Raw genomic sequence first — 18,575 nt, forward strand, 5'->3', positions numbered from 1 at the left:
CTCGCCACAACTAGAGAAAGCCCGCGTGCAGCAATGAAGACCCAACACAGCCAAAAAAAAAAAAAAAAAAAACTTAAAAAAAAAAAAAAGAAGGAACTTGCCAACCCAACTGGACAGGTCAGACTAATTGTGCTCATTCAAGGGTCCCACATCCTCATGCAAAAAACAGATAAAGAACATCAACACTAACTCAACTTTCTGGCCAGATTACTCTTTTCCTTAAAAATTTCTGCATATATTTTGAAATACACTCATGACATTCTTTCCACTGAAAGCCTTCGATTAGAATCCTTCATCCAGTTTACCTAAAACTGTATCAGTTCTGTTTTCTCAGGCTGGAAACAGCTCTTTCAATTCACTGATACAAATGTCCTTACCAAGAACAAGAGGCTCAGAGAAGTGGCTGCTTTCCTATTCTGGTATTTGCTTAAAACACAAAAACTACATTTACATTACCACATGTGTCATGGATTGTCTAGAGGTCATGAATGTCATTTAAATGGGCTCTGATCTATGGAAGTAGCCCTGAGCGCTCTCAGTCTGAAATGAAATCCACTGTACCTCTCCATTCTCAAGCCTAGACTATTTCCAGCTCTTCTGTCCATGGTCACTCATGAGAAAACATGAGAAATCACTGTGAATCTCTCATTAGCACCAAGAATAATAGAAGGACTTGTACTCACCAAACAGGATGGCAGAAGTTTGATTAGACACTGAAAATCTTTATCTGACAGATACTTGTCAGGACCAAGGTCAGCCTGCAAACATGGGAAGAAATATCAGGGTGCTGTCTTGGTCATCAAAAGAAAAACTCCTTATAAGTCTTTCCTTTTTTCTTTTTTTCATGTTTCTTTCTTTTTTTTTTGGCAGTGCCACATGGCTTGCGGGATCTTAGTTCCCCGATCAGAGACTGAGCCTGCGCCCCCTGCAATGGAAGCGCGAGAGTCCTAACCACTAACCAAAGAATTCTCGAGTCTTTCCCTTTTTTTAATCTGTCCAAATATATAACTGCAAACCAAAGATGAAAACCACATTAATTCTTGCTGTCTCATGGCCTTTCTGGAGAGATAGCATATAAACATACAAATACTAGGACTTAACTGTAATCTTACCTAATTCCATTAATCAAGTGTATCACTAGAACTCTCAAAGTGATAGATAAAACAAAGTATTACCCAAGTATTTTCTTTAAAACAAACTGCCAAACTGTCAACCCTAAAGAGGTTACAGAGAACTATTTTAAACTGTTTGTATTTTTTTCCAAATGTTTACTAGTTGATCAAATATAATCACATTGATACTACCAACTGCATAAAAAAGTGACTTAAAATGACTCTCCTTTGATGTGTGACTAAGGAGGCCTTTACATCACTCAGGAGCACAATACAATCTTGTAATTCTCTTGTCAATATCTGCTTTCATAAACCCATCTGAAGTCCTTGAAATGAGCCTGAAACAAAAAAAGCTAGCTTACCCAGCTTAACACTAGCCGTTCCTTTGGCTGATTTTTAATCTTCATCAAGAAATATTTCTTCCTTATCCTCCAACCTGTCATAAAAGCAGAGATGTGTTTATAGCTACATGATTTTACACCGATATGTTCTGGTGACCAAGTAATTAATAAAAATTAATTTTGGAAATATTATTCATAGCTATACAGGCACCATTAAACAACTATTTGGTAATACTGACATGGTAAAAGCTGAACTAAAAAAAAAAAAAAAACAAAGAAATTACTCTACTCATGGAAAAGGGAAAACAGCGCTTCAGTTTAGATTTAGTGAAAAAGATAAAACAAGAATGAATGATGGTTCTGACACTATTAGTTACTACCACCCAAATCTTCAGATGGAGCTTTAACCAAGATTCATTAAGTAATCAAAGATAAGGACTGCATCCTAAAACTGTACGGAGGCAAAAAGAAAAAGAAATCACTTGCATTTCTTATGCCTTTCACCTGCATAAAAACTTTCTTGGGATACTTATAAGGAAGCATGACAAAGAACCCAGTTCTCTGATCTTTCTTAACAGAATGGGCATGCCAGTTTCTCACCTATGTCTTTCAATGGTTCCACCACCTCCCACTTTGGTTCTGATCGGAAGAACATGGAAACCTGTTGTAACGCAATCTCTGCAAAGATATTTTAGAAACTCATTAGTCAAACATTATCAGGAAAGTGCCATACGCTTAAGATATTATTCTTGCAAATGAAATTCTTATGGTCTATGACCTTCTTGAAAAACTTAATTATAAAAAAATGAACACAGACTAAATAAAATGTGGGATTCTAGATTGGATCCTGGAATAGAATAAGATCATTAATGGAAAAGCTAGTGAAATCTGAATAAAACTATAGTTAATAGTAATGTACCAATGCTAATTCCTTAGTTTTGACAAATGTGCCATGCTTACATAAGATGTTAACATTAGGGGAAAATGGGTGAGGGGTATATGGAAACTCTGTACTATCACTGCCATTTTTTCTGTAAATCTAAAATTATTCCAAAATAAAAAGTTTATTAAAGAAAAGAAAGTAATTACTAATGGAATAATTACTTATACTAGAAGATCTGAAATATGCAAACTAGTTGGCTTAACCCAAGAATTCAATATACGCAACAGACAACAACCCGAGCACAAAACTCAAAGCGTATTGTAAGCTCAGCTTGGAATAGCATTAAATGTTGCTCCAAGTGATATTTATCCCACCTTCATTCCTCATGAAATTATAGCTTTCACCAACAAAGAAGCGATTAGCCTTAAATATATACATACTGGAAATAAAAGCCAGTGTTTTAGAAAAACATCCATGTACAGCAACAATATGGTTCTATGGTGGGAAATTACCATATGCCTGTTTACTGGAAAAAAATCCACCCTTCTCTTTGTGTTTATTTATCATGAGAACGTTTCCCCCTTCTAAGAAGACAATGAAAAGAGGAAGTTCTTTAAAGTTCACTGTATAAAGAAATTATCAGAATAACTGTGTTTTTACATTTCCTGCAAAAAGCAACATCTATAATTTGCTATTTTCCCTCAATGTAGTGAGTGAATGAAGCCACACTGGATCCCTGAAAGCAAACAGCAATCCTGCAATTTCATTGTGGAACTGCTCCTCTGCCTAGCATTAGTTACATCCCAGGCACGAGGGATGTAGCAGAAATGTTTTCCATGTATCAAAATGACCTAGTCTGGAATTAACTATGCTGAGAGCTAGGCAAACAATATCATTTTGATATATTTTACAGTATATTATGAATTGAGATTTGGGGAAGAAAACAATCTTACTGACTCAATATGTAAAGTGTCAGTGTTGTCCACACATAAGAGAACATGAGATGACAGACACAGAACAGACTCCATTTACATTTGTTTTAACTACTCCAATGTGACAACGCATTTGGAGAGGTTCGGAGTGGCAGAAGCAGATGAATTTTTATAACCGACACTGGGAACTCTGAACCTCCTCTCTAAGTAATGCGGATATAAAATGCTTTTAGTATTTCCATAATAACTTGAACATAAACTACTTAAAAAGATATTCTTTTACGTGAAAATCATAACAACTTTGAGGAGGATTATGAAAAATAATTTTCTAAATGGGATACAATGTCATTCTCAGAGACTGTAAAGGACAGTTGGTTCAAAACTAACAGTGACTCATAATTCCCCACAATATCATTATTCCACAATGTTTACTGTATGCTACTATACATTATACATTGTTTTAGGAGTGGGGGAAACAGCTGTGAGCAAGTGGAAAATGGTAGATTTGTTACTGGCAAATTAAGGACTAGAAAATAGCTTTTTTTACCTCTGGGGTCAGGGAATTGTAGACAGGACATTTTCTTTCCTCTGAACTATGATTTATTGTCAGTAAATCACATGACTACCACGCTCCCGATATTAATCCCTTCTCTCCCCAGATTCAGGTAACACACTTCAAACCTAAACATCTACTCCTCTGCTAAGAAGCCTTTATTGGGGCCCCATTTCCTTCCCAAATCAAAACCAAGCTTCTAGCTCTGGCTCTACCTTACCCTTCTGTCTCCACGCCCCACAGTGTATGAGCCTCACACTCTTCACTGAGATTTGCCTGCCAAGGCCCCTGAAGACTGGTCTACCTCCACCCCTTGGCATTTTCTATTCCTACCCAGCTATCCTTTGAGGCTTAGCCCAAATTTGCTGCTCCCCTAGCCAGGACTCCCTCCCTTCTTCCCTCCTCTGCACACTTCGGTGCTACACCTGTCCCTCTCCTATGGGATCCTGTCTCACATTAGGGCTACTGTCTTCCACTAGACTGTGGACTCTGGCTGGAAAGAAATATCTTAACAGGGCAGAGCCCACAGCCATACGAAAATACTTCTTTCTCTCTGGGAGCACTGGCCCTTGCCTCTTGGCCTGGCTAACTTCTACTCACCCTGCAGATCTCTATGTAGATGTCACCTCTTCTGGGAAGCCTTCCTCCAACTTCAGATCTGGATCATCTGCACCCTGACCCTCACCCTCAAGGTGCTGCCATGTTTTTAACCTGCCACGGTCTTCACCTGTCAACCTCCCTGCAGAAGTGCCATGGGGTGGGCATGGGATTAGGAGACTATTCATTCCTCGGTGCTGTATTCGTAGCACCTGGCACATAGTAGGTACTCAATAAATAGTTGATGAAGTAAGAACTAAGGGATCAATACATGTTCAATGGATGTGGACACTCTCTCCCATTAGAACATGAAATCCATGAAAAGGAAGGCATTTGCCCTCCATTTCTCTAGCACTGACACATGGGAAAAGCTGCATGCTCAGTAGTTGCTGATGAACAAGCCCCAGACAGGAAATGCAAAGCAATGCTTTCAAGTCCATCCCGTGCCTCCCACAGAGCTCAGACTTCTCAGCTCAGAACGTACCAGCTGCCCCCACTGTGTGCAGCCTTTGAGGTCCTAGATCCCAGCCCTGTGGGATGACAAAAGGGAATAAATACTGACTCCTCCAATCCCACAACTGGGCTCCAGATCCCCCAAACTACTACAGCATGTGATATTGCAGTGGCCTGCACAGTGGATGTGGGCCTCCAGCCTCTCTGAAGCATCCTGCTCTTGTTCTGAATATAACCTCATCTTCCCTCCCACCCTCCCCTCCTGCCCAATCCCTCTCTCACTCCCTCCTTCCCTTCATCTTGGAGTCGTCTACTATCTGACCTGTTCATAGGATTCCTGGACATTTAGGACTAGAAGAGAGCTTCGACACTACCTGGTCCACTGTCCCCACTCCCACCTCCTGTGTTATAGGTCGGGACCTCAAGGCCTATAACAGAGTGGAAATGCTGCTAATAACAAAGCTGGGACCAGGATGCAGATCTCTTGATTTCTGGTCCAAGTGACTTCTGCGTGGACATTAAAAGCTTCCTTACGGGGCTTCCCTGGTGGCGCAGTGGTTGGGGGTCCGCCTGCCAAGGCAGGGGACACGGGTTCGTGCCCCGGTCCGGGAAGATCCCACATGCCATGGAGCGGCTGGGCCCATGAGCCATGGCCGCTGAGCCTGCACGTCCGGAGCCTGTGCTCCGCAACGGGAGAGGCCACAACAGTGAGAGGCCCGCGTACAAAAAAAAAAAAAAAGCTTCCTTACGGAGTCGTTTACGGGGAAAGACAGCTACAGTGCAGTGAAGCACCTTGCTAACAAGATGAATAAGGTGGTGCGTGTGTGCGTGCATGCATGTGTTTCCCAACACAAACCCCTCATGACCGGGAGACACCTGTTTTCCCTGTACAGTAGCTGCCCTCAATTGGACTTCCTAATTCAAATGAACACCTCAAAACCTGCCCTCAACAAAGCACCAAGGACCTATATTTCCCTCTGTGAATCTGGTCATAAGGAAAACATAAGAAAAAGAAAAAAGGGACCAGCAATTCCAAGCTGGGGACCCAGGGAGGAGAGGAGGCAGCTGCTGATGTCCTCCGAGCTCCTAGTCACCCATCCCCTGGGGAACGGGTGGTATCAACAGTTCCCCTCCAACAAAGCACCTTTGGGCTCAGTCAGAGCAACAGGCAGGAATGTGAGCATGGTGATTTCGGCCACATTTGAATGCAGAACTCAAATCCTGCTGCAGTGAAGCTGGGTGGTGAGCACAGACCATTTGGAAACTGATGAGAGGTAGAGACGTTATCCATATTAAAGGGAAACTGGCTCTGCTTAGGGAAGTGCCAGAAGTTTGAGGTGTGCAGGGAGCCACGCTGTAAGTTTTGGGAAACCTGAACAAGTCTGTCTGGCTTTTTGGGGAATGGCTCAGTTAAGATGGTGTGGAGCAGGCGGCCTGGGTTTCCCTTTCCTGAGGCTGCTGGTGAGTCAGCATAGAGGAAAGACAAGTTCTGACATTTCATGCAAAGGGGGAAATAAATCAGCACTTCTCTGAAAACAGCATCCATCCCTTACTTTTTCATCAGGACTGTGCCCTCTAAATAGCAGCAGCTTCTTGAGCATTTGAGTTCTGGCAGGAGTCTCTGACAATTTTCTTATACTCCTGCCCACATCTGCTTTGGACTCCTGACTGTCTGCCATGCTGGGAGAGGGGAAAAATCAGGACAAGAGCAGCATGTGAGAGAGGTACAATAGAAGGAAATACAGGGATCAAACAACCTTCCAGGGGTTGAGGAGCATTTCAACTGGGAAACATTCAGACACTGGACACTTGTACAATCATACAAACGTGCAACCCTAGGTAAGGTGCTTCTTGGGGGGGGCCACTCATGTATAAAACGAGAGGGTTCTACTGGAACTCATCAGTGAGTTCGGTAAAGTTGCAGGATACAAAATTAATATACAGAAGCTGGTTGCATTTCTGTATACTAACAACACACTATCAGAAAGAAAAAGTAAGAAAACAATTCCATTTACAATCACATCAAAAAGAATAAAATACCTAGGAATAAGTCCAGTTAAAGAGGTAAAAGACCTGTACTTTGAAAACTCTAAGACCCTAATGAAAGAAATTGAAGAGGACATAAACAGATGGAAAGATATACCATGTTCTTGGATTGGAAGAATTAATATTGCTAAAATGACTGTACTACCCAAGGCAATCTACAGATTCAGTGCAATCCCTATCAAATACCACTGGCATTTTTCACAGAGCTAGAAGAAATAATTCTAAATTTGTATGGAAACACAAAAGATCTTGAATAGCCAAAACAATCTTGAGAAAGAAGAACAAGCTGGAAGTATTATGCTCCTGATTTCAAAGTATGCTACAGAGTTACAGTAATCAAAACAGTATGGTATTGGCATGCACGTGCATACATGCACATGCACACACAGAGAACAAAGGAACAGAATAGAGAACCCAGAAATGAACCCATACTTCTATGAGCAGTTAATCTATGACAAAGGAGGCAAGAATACACTATGGAAAAAGGCAGCCTCTTCAATAAATGGTACTGGGAAAACTAGACAGCTACATGCAATAGAACCAAACTGGCTACTCTCTCACATCATATACAAAAGTAAACTAAAAAATGGATTAAAGACGTAAACGTAAGACCTAAAACCATAAAACTCCTAGAAGAAAACATAGGTGGTAAGCTCTTTGACACTGGTCTTAGCGATATCTTTTTGGATATGTCTCCTCAAGCAGGGGAAAAACAAAAAGCAAAAACCAACAAATGGGACCTAATCAAACTTAAAAGCTTTTGCACAGCAAAGGAAACCATCAACAAAACAAAAAGGCCACCTACTGAATGGGAGAACATATTTGCACACAGTATGGCTGACAAGTGGTTAATATCCAAAATATACAAAGAACTCATACAACCCAACATCAAAAAACCAAACAACCCTATTAAAAAATGGGCAGAGTACTTGAATAGACATTTTTCCAAAGACAACATACAGATGGCCAACAGGCATAAAAAAGATGCTCAACACTACTAACCATCATGGAAATGCAAATCAAAACCACAATGAGGTATCACCTCATACCCATCAGAAGGGCTATCATCAAAAGGACCACAAATAAAAACCAAGTGTTGGTAAAGATGTGGAGAAAAGAGAACCCTTGTGCACTGCTGGTGAGAATGTAACGTGGTGCAGCCACTATGGAAAAATGATATGGAGGTTCCTCAAAAAATTAAAAGTAGAAGTACCATATGATTCAGCAATTCCACTCCTGGGTATATATCAGAAGAAAATGAAAATGAAAATTAGAAAAAAATATATGCACCCCCATGTTCATTATGGCATTATTTACAATAGCCAAGATATGGAAGCAATCTAAGTGTCACAAGGGAATATTAATCAGCCATAAAAAAGAATGAAATCTTGCCATTTGCAACCACGTGGATGGATACAGTCAATAACTACATAATATCTTTGTATGGTGACATATCATAAGTTGACATCATCAACTTTTCATGATGATTATTTGAAATGTATAGAAACATCAAATCACAGTGTTGTGTAACAGGAACTAACGTAGTGCTGTAGGTCAATTATTCTTCACAAACTCATAGAAAAAGAGATCAGATCTGTGGTTACCAGAGGTGGGGGCTAGGGGATAGGGGGATGGGGAATTGAATGAAGGTGGCCAAAAGGTACAAACTTCCACTTATAAGATAAATAAGTACTAGGGATGTAACACACAACATGATAAATATAATTAACACTGCTGTACATTACATATGAAAGTTAACAAGAGAGTAAATCCTAAGAGTTCTCATCACGAGGAAAAAATTTTTTTCTATTTAATTTTGCATCTGTATGAGATGAGAGATGCTCACTAAACTTATTGTGATAATCATTTCACAATGTATGTAAGTCAAATCATTGTGCTGTACACCTTAAACTTATACAGTGCTGTGTATCAATTATATCTCAATAAAACTGGAAGGAAAACAACAACAAAAAAATAACATTAAAAAATAAAACGAGGGCTTCCCTGTTGGCGCAGTGGTTGAGAGTCCGCCTGCCGATGCAGGGGACACGGGTTCGTGCCCCGGTCCGGGAAGATCCCACATGCCATGGAGTGGCTGGGCTCGTGAGCCATGGCCGCTGAGCCTGCGTGTCCGGAGCCTGTGCTCCGCAACGGGAGAGGCCACAACAGTGAGACGCCCGTGTACCGCAAAAATGAGTGAGTGAGTGAGTGAGTAAGTAAATAAATAAATATATATATATATAAAATAAAACGAGAGGGTTAGTTTTGATACATCTGCTCCAAGATCCCTGCTAGCTCTGACCCCCGGCAACTCAAGGTACTTCTGGTATAAGCTGCCTGAGAACAGGGAGCACATCTTCTTCACACCTGCACCCCAACACCCAGCCCTGCAGCCAGCACGTGGCACAGGCAGAGCAGACAGTCAAGGTTTATGGAATGAATGGCATCATCACGTGTGCATTACACCTTGATGCTTGCCCTAGGAGAACATTAGCAGACACCCTCAGGAAAAAATGTGGACAAACCAATGAAGAGGGCTGGGTTGGGACTGATTTGATAAAAGTCAATCCAGGGACTTCCCTGGTGGCGCAGTGGTTAAGAATCCACCTGCCAATGCAGGGGACACAGGTTCGAGCCCTGCTTTGAGAAGATCCCACATGCCATGGAGCAACTAGGCCCGTGTGCCACAACTACTGAGCCTGAGCTCTAGGGCCCACGAGCCACAACTACTGAGCCCGCGTGCCACAACTACTGAAGCCCGCATGACTGGAGCCCGTGCTCCACAACAAGAGAAGCCACCACAATGAGAAGCCCGTGCACTGCAATGAAGACCCAACTCAGCCAAAAATAAACAAATAAACTTAAAAAAAAAAAAAAAGTCAATCCAGAAGGCCCATGATCTGATAATTCTGAGAAGAAGCGAGGTAAATAAAGCATGGTGAAATGAAAGCCAAGCGAGATATACTCTGAAAGAACGCGAGCTGTCATGGGAGCCCCTTTTCTCCTATGTGAACCAAGAAACAAGTGGGGGAAGGATGCAAGCCTTGTAACAATTCATTGTTACTTACAGTAAATGTAAGTTTGAAATTAACTTTCCTTCACTTGATTGCATTCTAGAAACGCATTTTTCTTACAGGCACTTCCATTAGAAGGTGGCAGGTACGTTCTAGGACAAGGCTTCTCAGACTTTAATATGCATGCAAACCACATGGCAACCTTGTTAAAACCACATCCTGATTCTAGGTTTAGGCTGGGGCCTAAATCCTGCGTTACTGACAAGCTTCCAGTGATGCCAGTGCTGCTGTCAGAGGACCACACTGTAAGCAGCAAGTTCTAACAGTGGTTTTCAAACTCGGCAGGCAATTAGAATCTCTAGGGGAGATTTACAAATTAGGAACCCAGTCCACAGAGATTCTGATTTAATTGGCATGAATGCAGCCTGGGCATCAGGAGTTTTTAAAGCTCCCCTGGTGGATTATATTATGCAGAAAAGTTTGGTGCCTGACAAGTAGTCCTCTATTTCCCTCTATCTGACACAGAAATAAAAATGTCTCCCTCCAATTACTTCAAAAGCAGCGTTCTGAGGACCTAAAATGGAGCCTGTAAACAATCTATTCTTTTAGCAAGGAAATCAGCTTATTAATAATACCCAGAGTTCCACTTAGACTCTAAGCATGGTTTAGCTTTAAAAAACCAGTTGAATTCTAGTCACTGGTTCAGTTCTACAACAGTTTCTATTGGTCTCTTCAAGGCCACGCCAGAGTGCATTAAATATTTAATCACTCATTCTGCTGACAACGGGCTTACATTACTGATGCTACCTTTGTGTGTGACTGGCATCCTTTCCAACTCAGGCCCCTGGCTGCCACCCACCCTGACCCAGGGAAGGTTTGGAAGAGAACCTCCTCTTCTTTAGGCTTTGCACAGAGTGGATTTCAGCAAGCAACGGGGAAGACACAGAAAGAACACTTCTGGATCACTGTTGTGTTTAAAGTAATTCCCAGAAAAACCAGGCATAGTATATACTGTAAACACAAAAACAGAGCCAAATACAAATCAAATTGAGATTACTGTATAGATTATTGTGGACTATTTACTCTGTTTTGTCAGGGAAGATAATAAAGACAAGACTCTGTACACAGACAATAAGTTCTTCTCCATATTTTTCTAAACAGACATCACAAACGTTTTAGAACAATTTTCTTCTTATATATCTAAGGTAAAAATATAATCAGGTAATTATTAGTAAATGAATAACACCCTGTAACAGATGTACACATCTCCCCATTTGGAAGGAGAATTTCTCCCACGTATATTATCTCCAGCAAAGAAAAGTGCCTCTTTTGTCCCAGGACTGTAGCTGATAGATCCCTCTACTTACCAGTATAGCTTGCAGAATAGTTGTTTGGATCTAAAAACTTCTTAACCAGCTCACAATTAGACAAGATATGATTTGTGGTGATAACGTTCAGATAGTTCTGAAGACCTTTCTGCCTCTCAGCTATGAACTCACGATCCATGTTACCAATCAATTTTTTGGGAGGAAGAGGTAGACTTAGGCCTGCAATCTTTAATTAAAAAAAAAAAAAGTATTATACTCATGTCATCCCCAAATAAGATACATTATCAGAATCCTGAGCCATCATATTTCATTAGGTCTAAGGCATTTTAGGATGCATCCTAATTTGTCATACTATAAAAATGTGAAAAACCGTAACAACTGAGAATTGATAAAATGCTTTATTCAGCGTAGCAACTTTAAAACTTAATTTTGTAATGTGGTTTTTTTATCAAACATATACATGAACGTAATTTCAAGAGTCAAATAGTTCTTTTTTTATTATTACTAGCAGTCCCACAGTACTCCTACTACCACCCCCCAACAGGTGACATATCCATTCCCCATTCCCCAGAGGCAGCCACATTCAACTCTTTCAGATGATCTTCTGGAATAGGGGAATGTTCACATTGTTATGTCTTGATTTTTCACTTTTAGGCATTATCTGTAAGTTTCTAATTATGGAAGATTAGGATTAAGTTCTCTTTCACAATCCTAATCTCATTCCATACAACGTTCTATTACTACTCCTTCCAAAATAGTGATGTTATAATTTTATTTAGTGCAATATTCATATTTACATTAGGTAAATGATATTCACAACTGAGCCAAAGAGCATGGTTATTATTCCTTTCTGTCAATTAGTAGTCTTTTTAAGTTTTCTATTCAACTCCAAACTCTCCGCCTAAGCCTTTTCTCAACACATTCAGATACAAAGATGTATCAATTTTATCTTCTTAAGGAGTACCTTCCAGAACCCACCAACCTGCTCCAAGCAGGACTGGTGGTCCCTATACCTGCTGCAAAGCTGGCATCCTGGGACATCCCTTCACCATCATGCTGAAGAAGCTTTTGCCCTTTCTCCTGCTGAACCCCATTTCTATATCCATACCTGCCCTTTTCTTAGATAATTCCCTGACTTTGTGTGGAGATACCCTCTGTCAGCTTCCTAAAAAGGGAGCAAGGGAGATAAATTTTTTGAAACCTTGCATGTTAAAAGTCTTTATTCTACCCTCACACTTGATTGATAATGAGTCTTGATATGGAATTTTAAGTTGGAAATACATTTCTTCCTCAGAATTTTTAGGAACTACATTATTGTCTTTTAGTTTCTGGTGCTGCTGTTAAAGGTTCAAGCAGTAGATTCTTCATTCTGGTTTTTTTCTCTCCCTGGAAGCTTTTAGGATCTTCTCTTTGACCTCGGTTTGTGAATTCCATGTGCCTTTATGTGGCTCTATTTTCATTCTCTGTGCTGAGTACTCGGCCCTTTCAATCTAGAAACTAATATCCTTACATTCTTCGGTATTTTCTTGTATTAGGTCATTATTTCTTCCTCTCCATTCCCTTTGCTTTCTTCTTCTAGAACTCCTGTTTTCCAATGTTGGACTTTCTGGACTGGTCCTCTATTCTTATATTTTCCCTCCCATTTTCCACCTATGTTAAACATTTTCTCCCTGGGATATTTCCTCTATCTTTCAGCCCTTTTAAAGAGTTTTCATTCCTACTATTATATTTTTTACTTCTAAATACTTTTCTTTCCTTAATAGCATCCTGATGTAATGTAATACAATTTTTTATCTCTCTGAGATTATAAAAGACAATTTTTCTAAGAACCTGTGACCTCACTCTCTTTAGCTCTTTCCTCTTAGGCTGGACAGATCCTCCCAAAAGAATCTTCCAGTCTCCTGCCTGGAGGGTCTACGCCTGACTGCCAGTATTCTGGGAGCTGAAAGGAAGAAGAGGGCTTGGCTGGGGGCAGGGGTGGGGAGTAGTCAGGGTCTCCTGTTTGTTATGTAAATTTTCCAACTATGCCTGCATTCTCCAGTCCAAAGACTGTTCTACCCTCTCTAGGGAATAAACTCAGTTTTTCTACTGGAGGGAGAAGAGCAGCCATAAGTTGCTCAGATGGGGAGATTTGGTGATCTGACTGCTTAAACATACTTTCAACTCCCGATTTTAGCTTGACCTCAGCCCAGGCTGCAGGCAGCAGCTGGTGCTGTCAATTGCTAAATCTTTTGGAGGTTCTGTGGTATAAATTGGGACCCCAATGGGTTAGCCATCCTCACTGCCATCTCAGAATTCTGCCTTCCCATATCTACTTAATTAGTTAGCTCTCATCCATTGGATTTTCAGTTTCAAATGTTTTTGTTGTAGTTTTCTCCTCTCCTATTCTATTTGTCCTTGAGGGTGTGTGTGTGTGTGTGCGTGTGTGTGTGTGTGTGTGTGTATAAGATCAATTTACTGTTGTTTTAGAGTGGCTTCAGGAGAGAGGAAAAGTAAATGCGGGTGCTCAATCTATCATTTTCCAGATCACTTAAAACTTTATGAGTCCCGGGCTTCCCTGGTGGCGCAGTGGTTAAGAATCCACCTGCCAATGCAGGGGACAAGGGTTCAATCCCTAGTCCGGGAAGATCCCACACAACTAAGCCCGTGCGCCACAACTACTGAGCCTGTGCTCTAGAGCCTGCGAGCCACAACTACTGAAGCCAAGGTGCCTAGAGCCCAAGCTCTGCCACAAGAGAAGCCATCGTGATGAGAAGCCCGTGCACCGCAACGAAGAGTAGCCCCCACTCACCACAACTAGAGAAAGCCCGCGCACGGGAACGAAGACCCAATGCAGCCGAAAATAAATTAATTAAATAAATTTAAAAAAAACAAACTTAGCATATCACTCAATTATAAATGTAGGCCATAAACCTGGTATTATTAGCAATATCTGACTTTTGCCACTAAAAGAAATCACAAATATTTAAATATTAAGTTATAGTGGCTGAAGATATCTTGAAATTAAAAAAACAAACAACAAAAAAACTTTATAAGTCCTTTTTCTTTTTTGGCCACACCGAGCGGCATTCAGGATCGTAGATCCCCAACCAGGGATCGAACCTGGGCCCCTGGCAGTGAAAGCACAGAGTCCTAACCACTGGACTGCCAGGTAATTCCCTATGAATCTATTTTTTAAACTTAAAAAAACAAAGTGTCAGATTGGTATCTTAATTTAATGAGCAAAACTGCTTTCAAAGAGCACTGCTAGCCTACACTTGTACGTAGATTACAGCTGTCCAAGTGGCATGTGTATTGACCAAGGGGAAGGTCTAAAGAGAAGGGCATCTTGAATTCAGACAAGCATGTCATCTAAATCATCCATGTGAATGAACCTAACTTAGCCTGTTCCACTCTGTTGTATTTTTCAAACAATGCTGAAGACCTTGAACTTGATATTGGGCAAGATGAAAAGGTTGGTTGACAATTCTAAATTGCCTATTTCTCCAACATATTTATGAAAATATGTCAGAACATACTTAGAGTGAATTTTCCACCATGGCAAAATTCATTGCCAGATGACACACTTCATTTTCAGGTTGTTTTCCTCACTCATACAATTAGGCTTTACCTAACAGCAGTTCCTTTATTAGCTAAATACAAAGCATACTTATGAAGAAAGCACATCACTCAGCTAGCACACATCCAAGCTAATCGTTTTATTATTATTTTTGTTCAGGAGCATTATGTAATACAGGGTAATCAAAGGTAATATATTACTGAAAACATAACTGATTTCTTTTAAAAACTCCCTTATTAAGTTGTAGGATATAATCTCATTTGTGTGTGTATGTATGTGTGTGTGTATAAGCCCAGGCATATAGTTATATTATGCACCAAAAATGTCTAAAAGGACTCACACTACCTGCTTGAGAATAGCTACCTCTGGGAGTGGGTTGGTGAAGTAATTTTTATTTCTATACTATGAAATGTTAACACTTCTCATTTACTACTTTTTTCAATTAAAAAAAAGAAAGAAAGAAAAAACCCTTTTGCTCATCAAAGTGATCATATACACAACAAGGATTTTTTTAAAAATTACTATCGGCCAATATCAGCGCATTTTCCTGCACTACCTGCCCAAGAGCAGACCCAGCTGAACCTCACACATCACTTGGAATGGACAGTCACATCTGACAACATTGGATTCAAACCCCAACAGGGCTATTTTTTTTTTTTGGGGGGGTGCTATTTTTCATTCATGAATTTGATAAGCTATCTGTTTCAAACTTTGTGGTCTCCAAGCTTGAACCAATCTTTTTTTTCATGCTTCATTTCTCTTTAGGAAAATGTATTGATCTGCCCAGACATCCCATCAGCTCTTCCAAATCAACAGGTGAAACAGAGTTCTTTGCCAACAGCTGTGATTAGAGTGTCCCTGCCATGTCAGTCTGCTAGGCAGATGGGAGGTGTTTTCCTGCCCTGGTTTAAGATCTCACAATAAATATTCCTAAAAGTATTAAAACTATGCTGCGTGTGTTACTTTAAAATCTTGCCTTTGAGGGACTTCCCTGGTGGTCCAGTGGTTAAGACTCCATGCTCCCAATTCAGGGGCCCCGGGTTCGATCCCTGGTCAGGGAACTAGATCCCGCATGCTGCAGCTAAGAGCCCAAATGCCACAACTAAAAAGATCCCGCATGCCATAATGAAGATCCCACATGTGGCAACTAGAAGATCCTGCATGCCGCAACAAAGATCCCGTGTGCCGCAATTAAGACCCGGCGCAGCCAAATAAATAATTTTTTTTTTAAGTTCACTAAAAAACAAATAAATTAAAAAAACTAAACTAAAATAAAATCTTGCCTTTGAAAGGAGATTAACATTCAAGAGAAACTTCTCTTTCAGCTTCCTCCCAGAATTTCTCAAATGCTTACCAGTCACAGAATATAAAATTCAGAACTCCCATGGCTAATTAGAAAGGAGGGAGAGAGTACTAGCACATAAAGTGATGAAGCCACTAAGTCAGTGATTTCCTAGACACCTCCACAGGGATGGCTTCAAGCCAGTCATCCCATTTTTTATTGTTCCCTCTTCAACGTACCCTATGTATTCCCTTCTTGAGTTCCTTGTATAAAGGAAAAGAGAACAAGAAGGCCAGCAGAGAAGTCCCCAAAGTTCCTCCATTCATAACACCTGCAGAGTGACAAAGCAAAGGGGGGATGACAGCCAAACTGGGGTCTGAAGCCCATAATCTGACCCATGCTAGCCTAACAGAAGCTTCTAAATTCCATGACAAACTCTATCAGTTTCAAGAAAACTAGCTTTTTGTCTGGAGGAAAAACCTCCTAACTCTGAATCTACTAGTCTCTCATTTCTGTTATCAGACCTTAACGATCTGTAAATTGTCTTCAACTACATTCTAGGGAGTGTTCTAAGGAGTTCTAAGCTCTCAACAGACCCTAATTTGTCCCCACTTCCCCCCAGTGTTCAGTAGTCTCTCCTACGTCAACAATGGGCAGTACAACCAAATCACAAAACATTTGTGCTACAACAGACCTGAGAAGTCATCTGGTTCAGCCCCTTGGCTTCAGACGGGGAGAGTGAGGAGAGAGAGGGGAAGTAACTCAGCCCAGGTCTCAGGGCTGGTAAGGGGCAGAGGCTGGGTCCCATGCCAAGTCTGAGGGTTCCCTGCCAGTTCCCATCACTGCAGCTCCTTCTTCTTTTTCTGTGTTGCATGCTATCTCCCTAGATGGTCACCAATTTGATGGTGCCTTTAAACTAAGGTGGTGATTTTTCTTCACTGTTACCACAAGATATGCTCACTATAAAAAGTTGGGAAAGTACAGCTTTTTTTCTGTTTTTCCACTTATATAGCTTGCATGTGTTTACTTGTACCAAACTTGGAAAGTACAGAACAGTATAAAGAACCAGAAAAAAACATAACCCATAATCCTGCCACCTGGGGATCCCCATTGTTAACATTTTGGCATATTTCCTTCCAACCTTTTTTCCTAAACATTTCAATGTAATTATTATATTGCATGTATAATTTTACATCCTGCTTTTTTTTTTTTTTTGCTTAGGTATGTTTCCTATTGGACTCGGACAACTCTGAATATGTGTATTATATTTCTCTTTTTTCAGCAGGAACTCATTTATCTGTCAGAAGGGTAATCAGACACTGAAATTCATGGTCACAATTTTATTCTGTGGTTTTGGAACCTTTTTGGTCTGTTTTATGGAGGTTGTTTTGAAATTATTTTGTTGCCAAAAAGCTGTATGTGCTTTCTTCTGTTTGTTTACTTGGATCCAGAAAAACCTCCCACTGAAGTGCTGTCTGGCCATATCCTGCCCAGCACAAGCCAACATCAATACATGTACATATTTGCATTTGAAATAAGATGCACAGTGAAAGTGCCCATTTTAAAAAGGAAAATTACACTGATGCAAAAATAAAATTCTATTATATTAAAAAGGCTATAATTGAATAGTCATGGAGATTCAACTTTATATCCCCAAAGAAAGAACAAATAGGAGATAAAATCCTCCTCCCCACCCCCCATTCTTGGGGGCTAGGCCTAGGCAATTTCACTTTCAGAAGTATTTTTCCCATGATTCTTACTCAGCCATGGCTGAACGGCACTGTACAAAATCACTCCCCCTTCTGGGACTTCCCTGGTGGCGCAGTGGTTAAGAATCCGCCTGCCAATGCAGGGGACATGGGTTTGAGCCCTGGTCCGGGAAGATCCCACACGCTGTGGAGCAACTAAGCCCGCAAGCTACAACTACTGAGCCGATGTGCCACAACTACTGAAGCCCGTGCGCCTAAAGCCCACGCACCGCAACAAAGAGAAGCCCCCACTTGCCACAACTAGACAAAGCCCATGCACAGCAACAAAGACCCAATGCAGTCAAAAATTTTTTAATTAAATAAATTTATTTTTTTTTAAATGTAGACAGACAACATGTGTGAAATGCAGGACCATATGTCAATTACAAGAAGGTCTGCAGATACTCAGGCCAGTTCTACTGGAAGGAAAATAAGGCATTCATGCTTTCAGCAGTGTTGTAAATAATGTGAAAGTCTGGACTCTACAAATGCTATTTTTCCAAAGTCTGGTCAATAAAAAATGGCCTTTTGAAGGAAACAAAGCATTACGCTGCCCCCCAGGCAGCAGTCCTCCTGACCTTTGTGGACAGGATCAGAGGTCACTCAGAATGAGTGATGATGATAGCCAGCTCCCCTCCCAGCTGGGCTGGTCGTAAGCCAAGCACTCTGGCTCAAGGGTTTATGCTACCAATCAAAGCTGAGATATGATACAAGCCCAGTGGTCTTC

At 40.8% G+C, this 18,575-nt stretch overlaps 1 protein-coding gene across 4 annotated transcripts in view; it reads right to left on the reverse strand.

The window, feature by feature from the left end:
* PXK (PX domain containing serine/threonine kinase like) overlaps positions 1-18,575 on the reverse strand; it is a 76,631-nt gene that overhangs the window by 29,703 nt on the left and 28,353 nt on the right. For all 4 annotated transcript variants that reach the window (XM_082637933.1, XM_082637935.1, XM_082637932.1 and 1 more), the window contains exons 4-7: positions 11,299-11,485; positions 2,054-2,131; positions 1,475-1,548; positions 684-758 (exon numbers count right to left, since the gene is read on the reverse strand). In XM_082637933.1, coding sequence (XP_082494059.1) covers positions 684-758; positions 1,475-1,548; positions 2,054-2,131; positions 11,299-11,485 — 414 coding nt within the window. The remainder of the gene's footprint in view (positions 1-683; positions 759-1,474; positions 1,549-2,053; positions 2,132-11,298; positions 11,486-18,575) is intronic.

Source organism: Mesoplodon mirus (assembly GCF_964341445.2).
Source record: "Mesoplodon mirus genome assembly, chromosome: 12".
Taxonomy (NCBI): Eukaryota; Metazoa; Chordata; class Mammalia; order Artiodactyla; family Ziphiidae; genus Mesoplodon; species Mesoplodon mirus.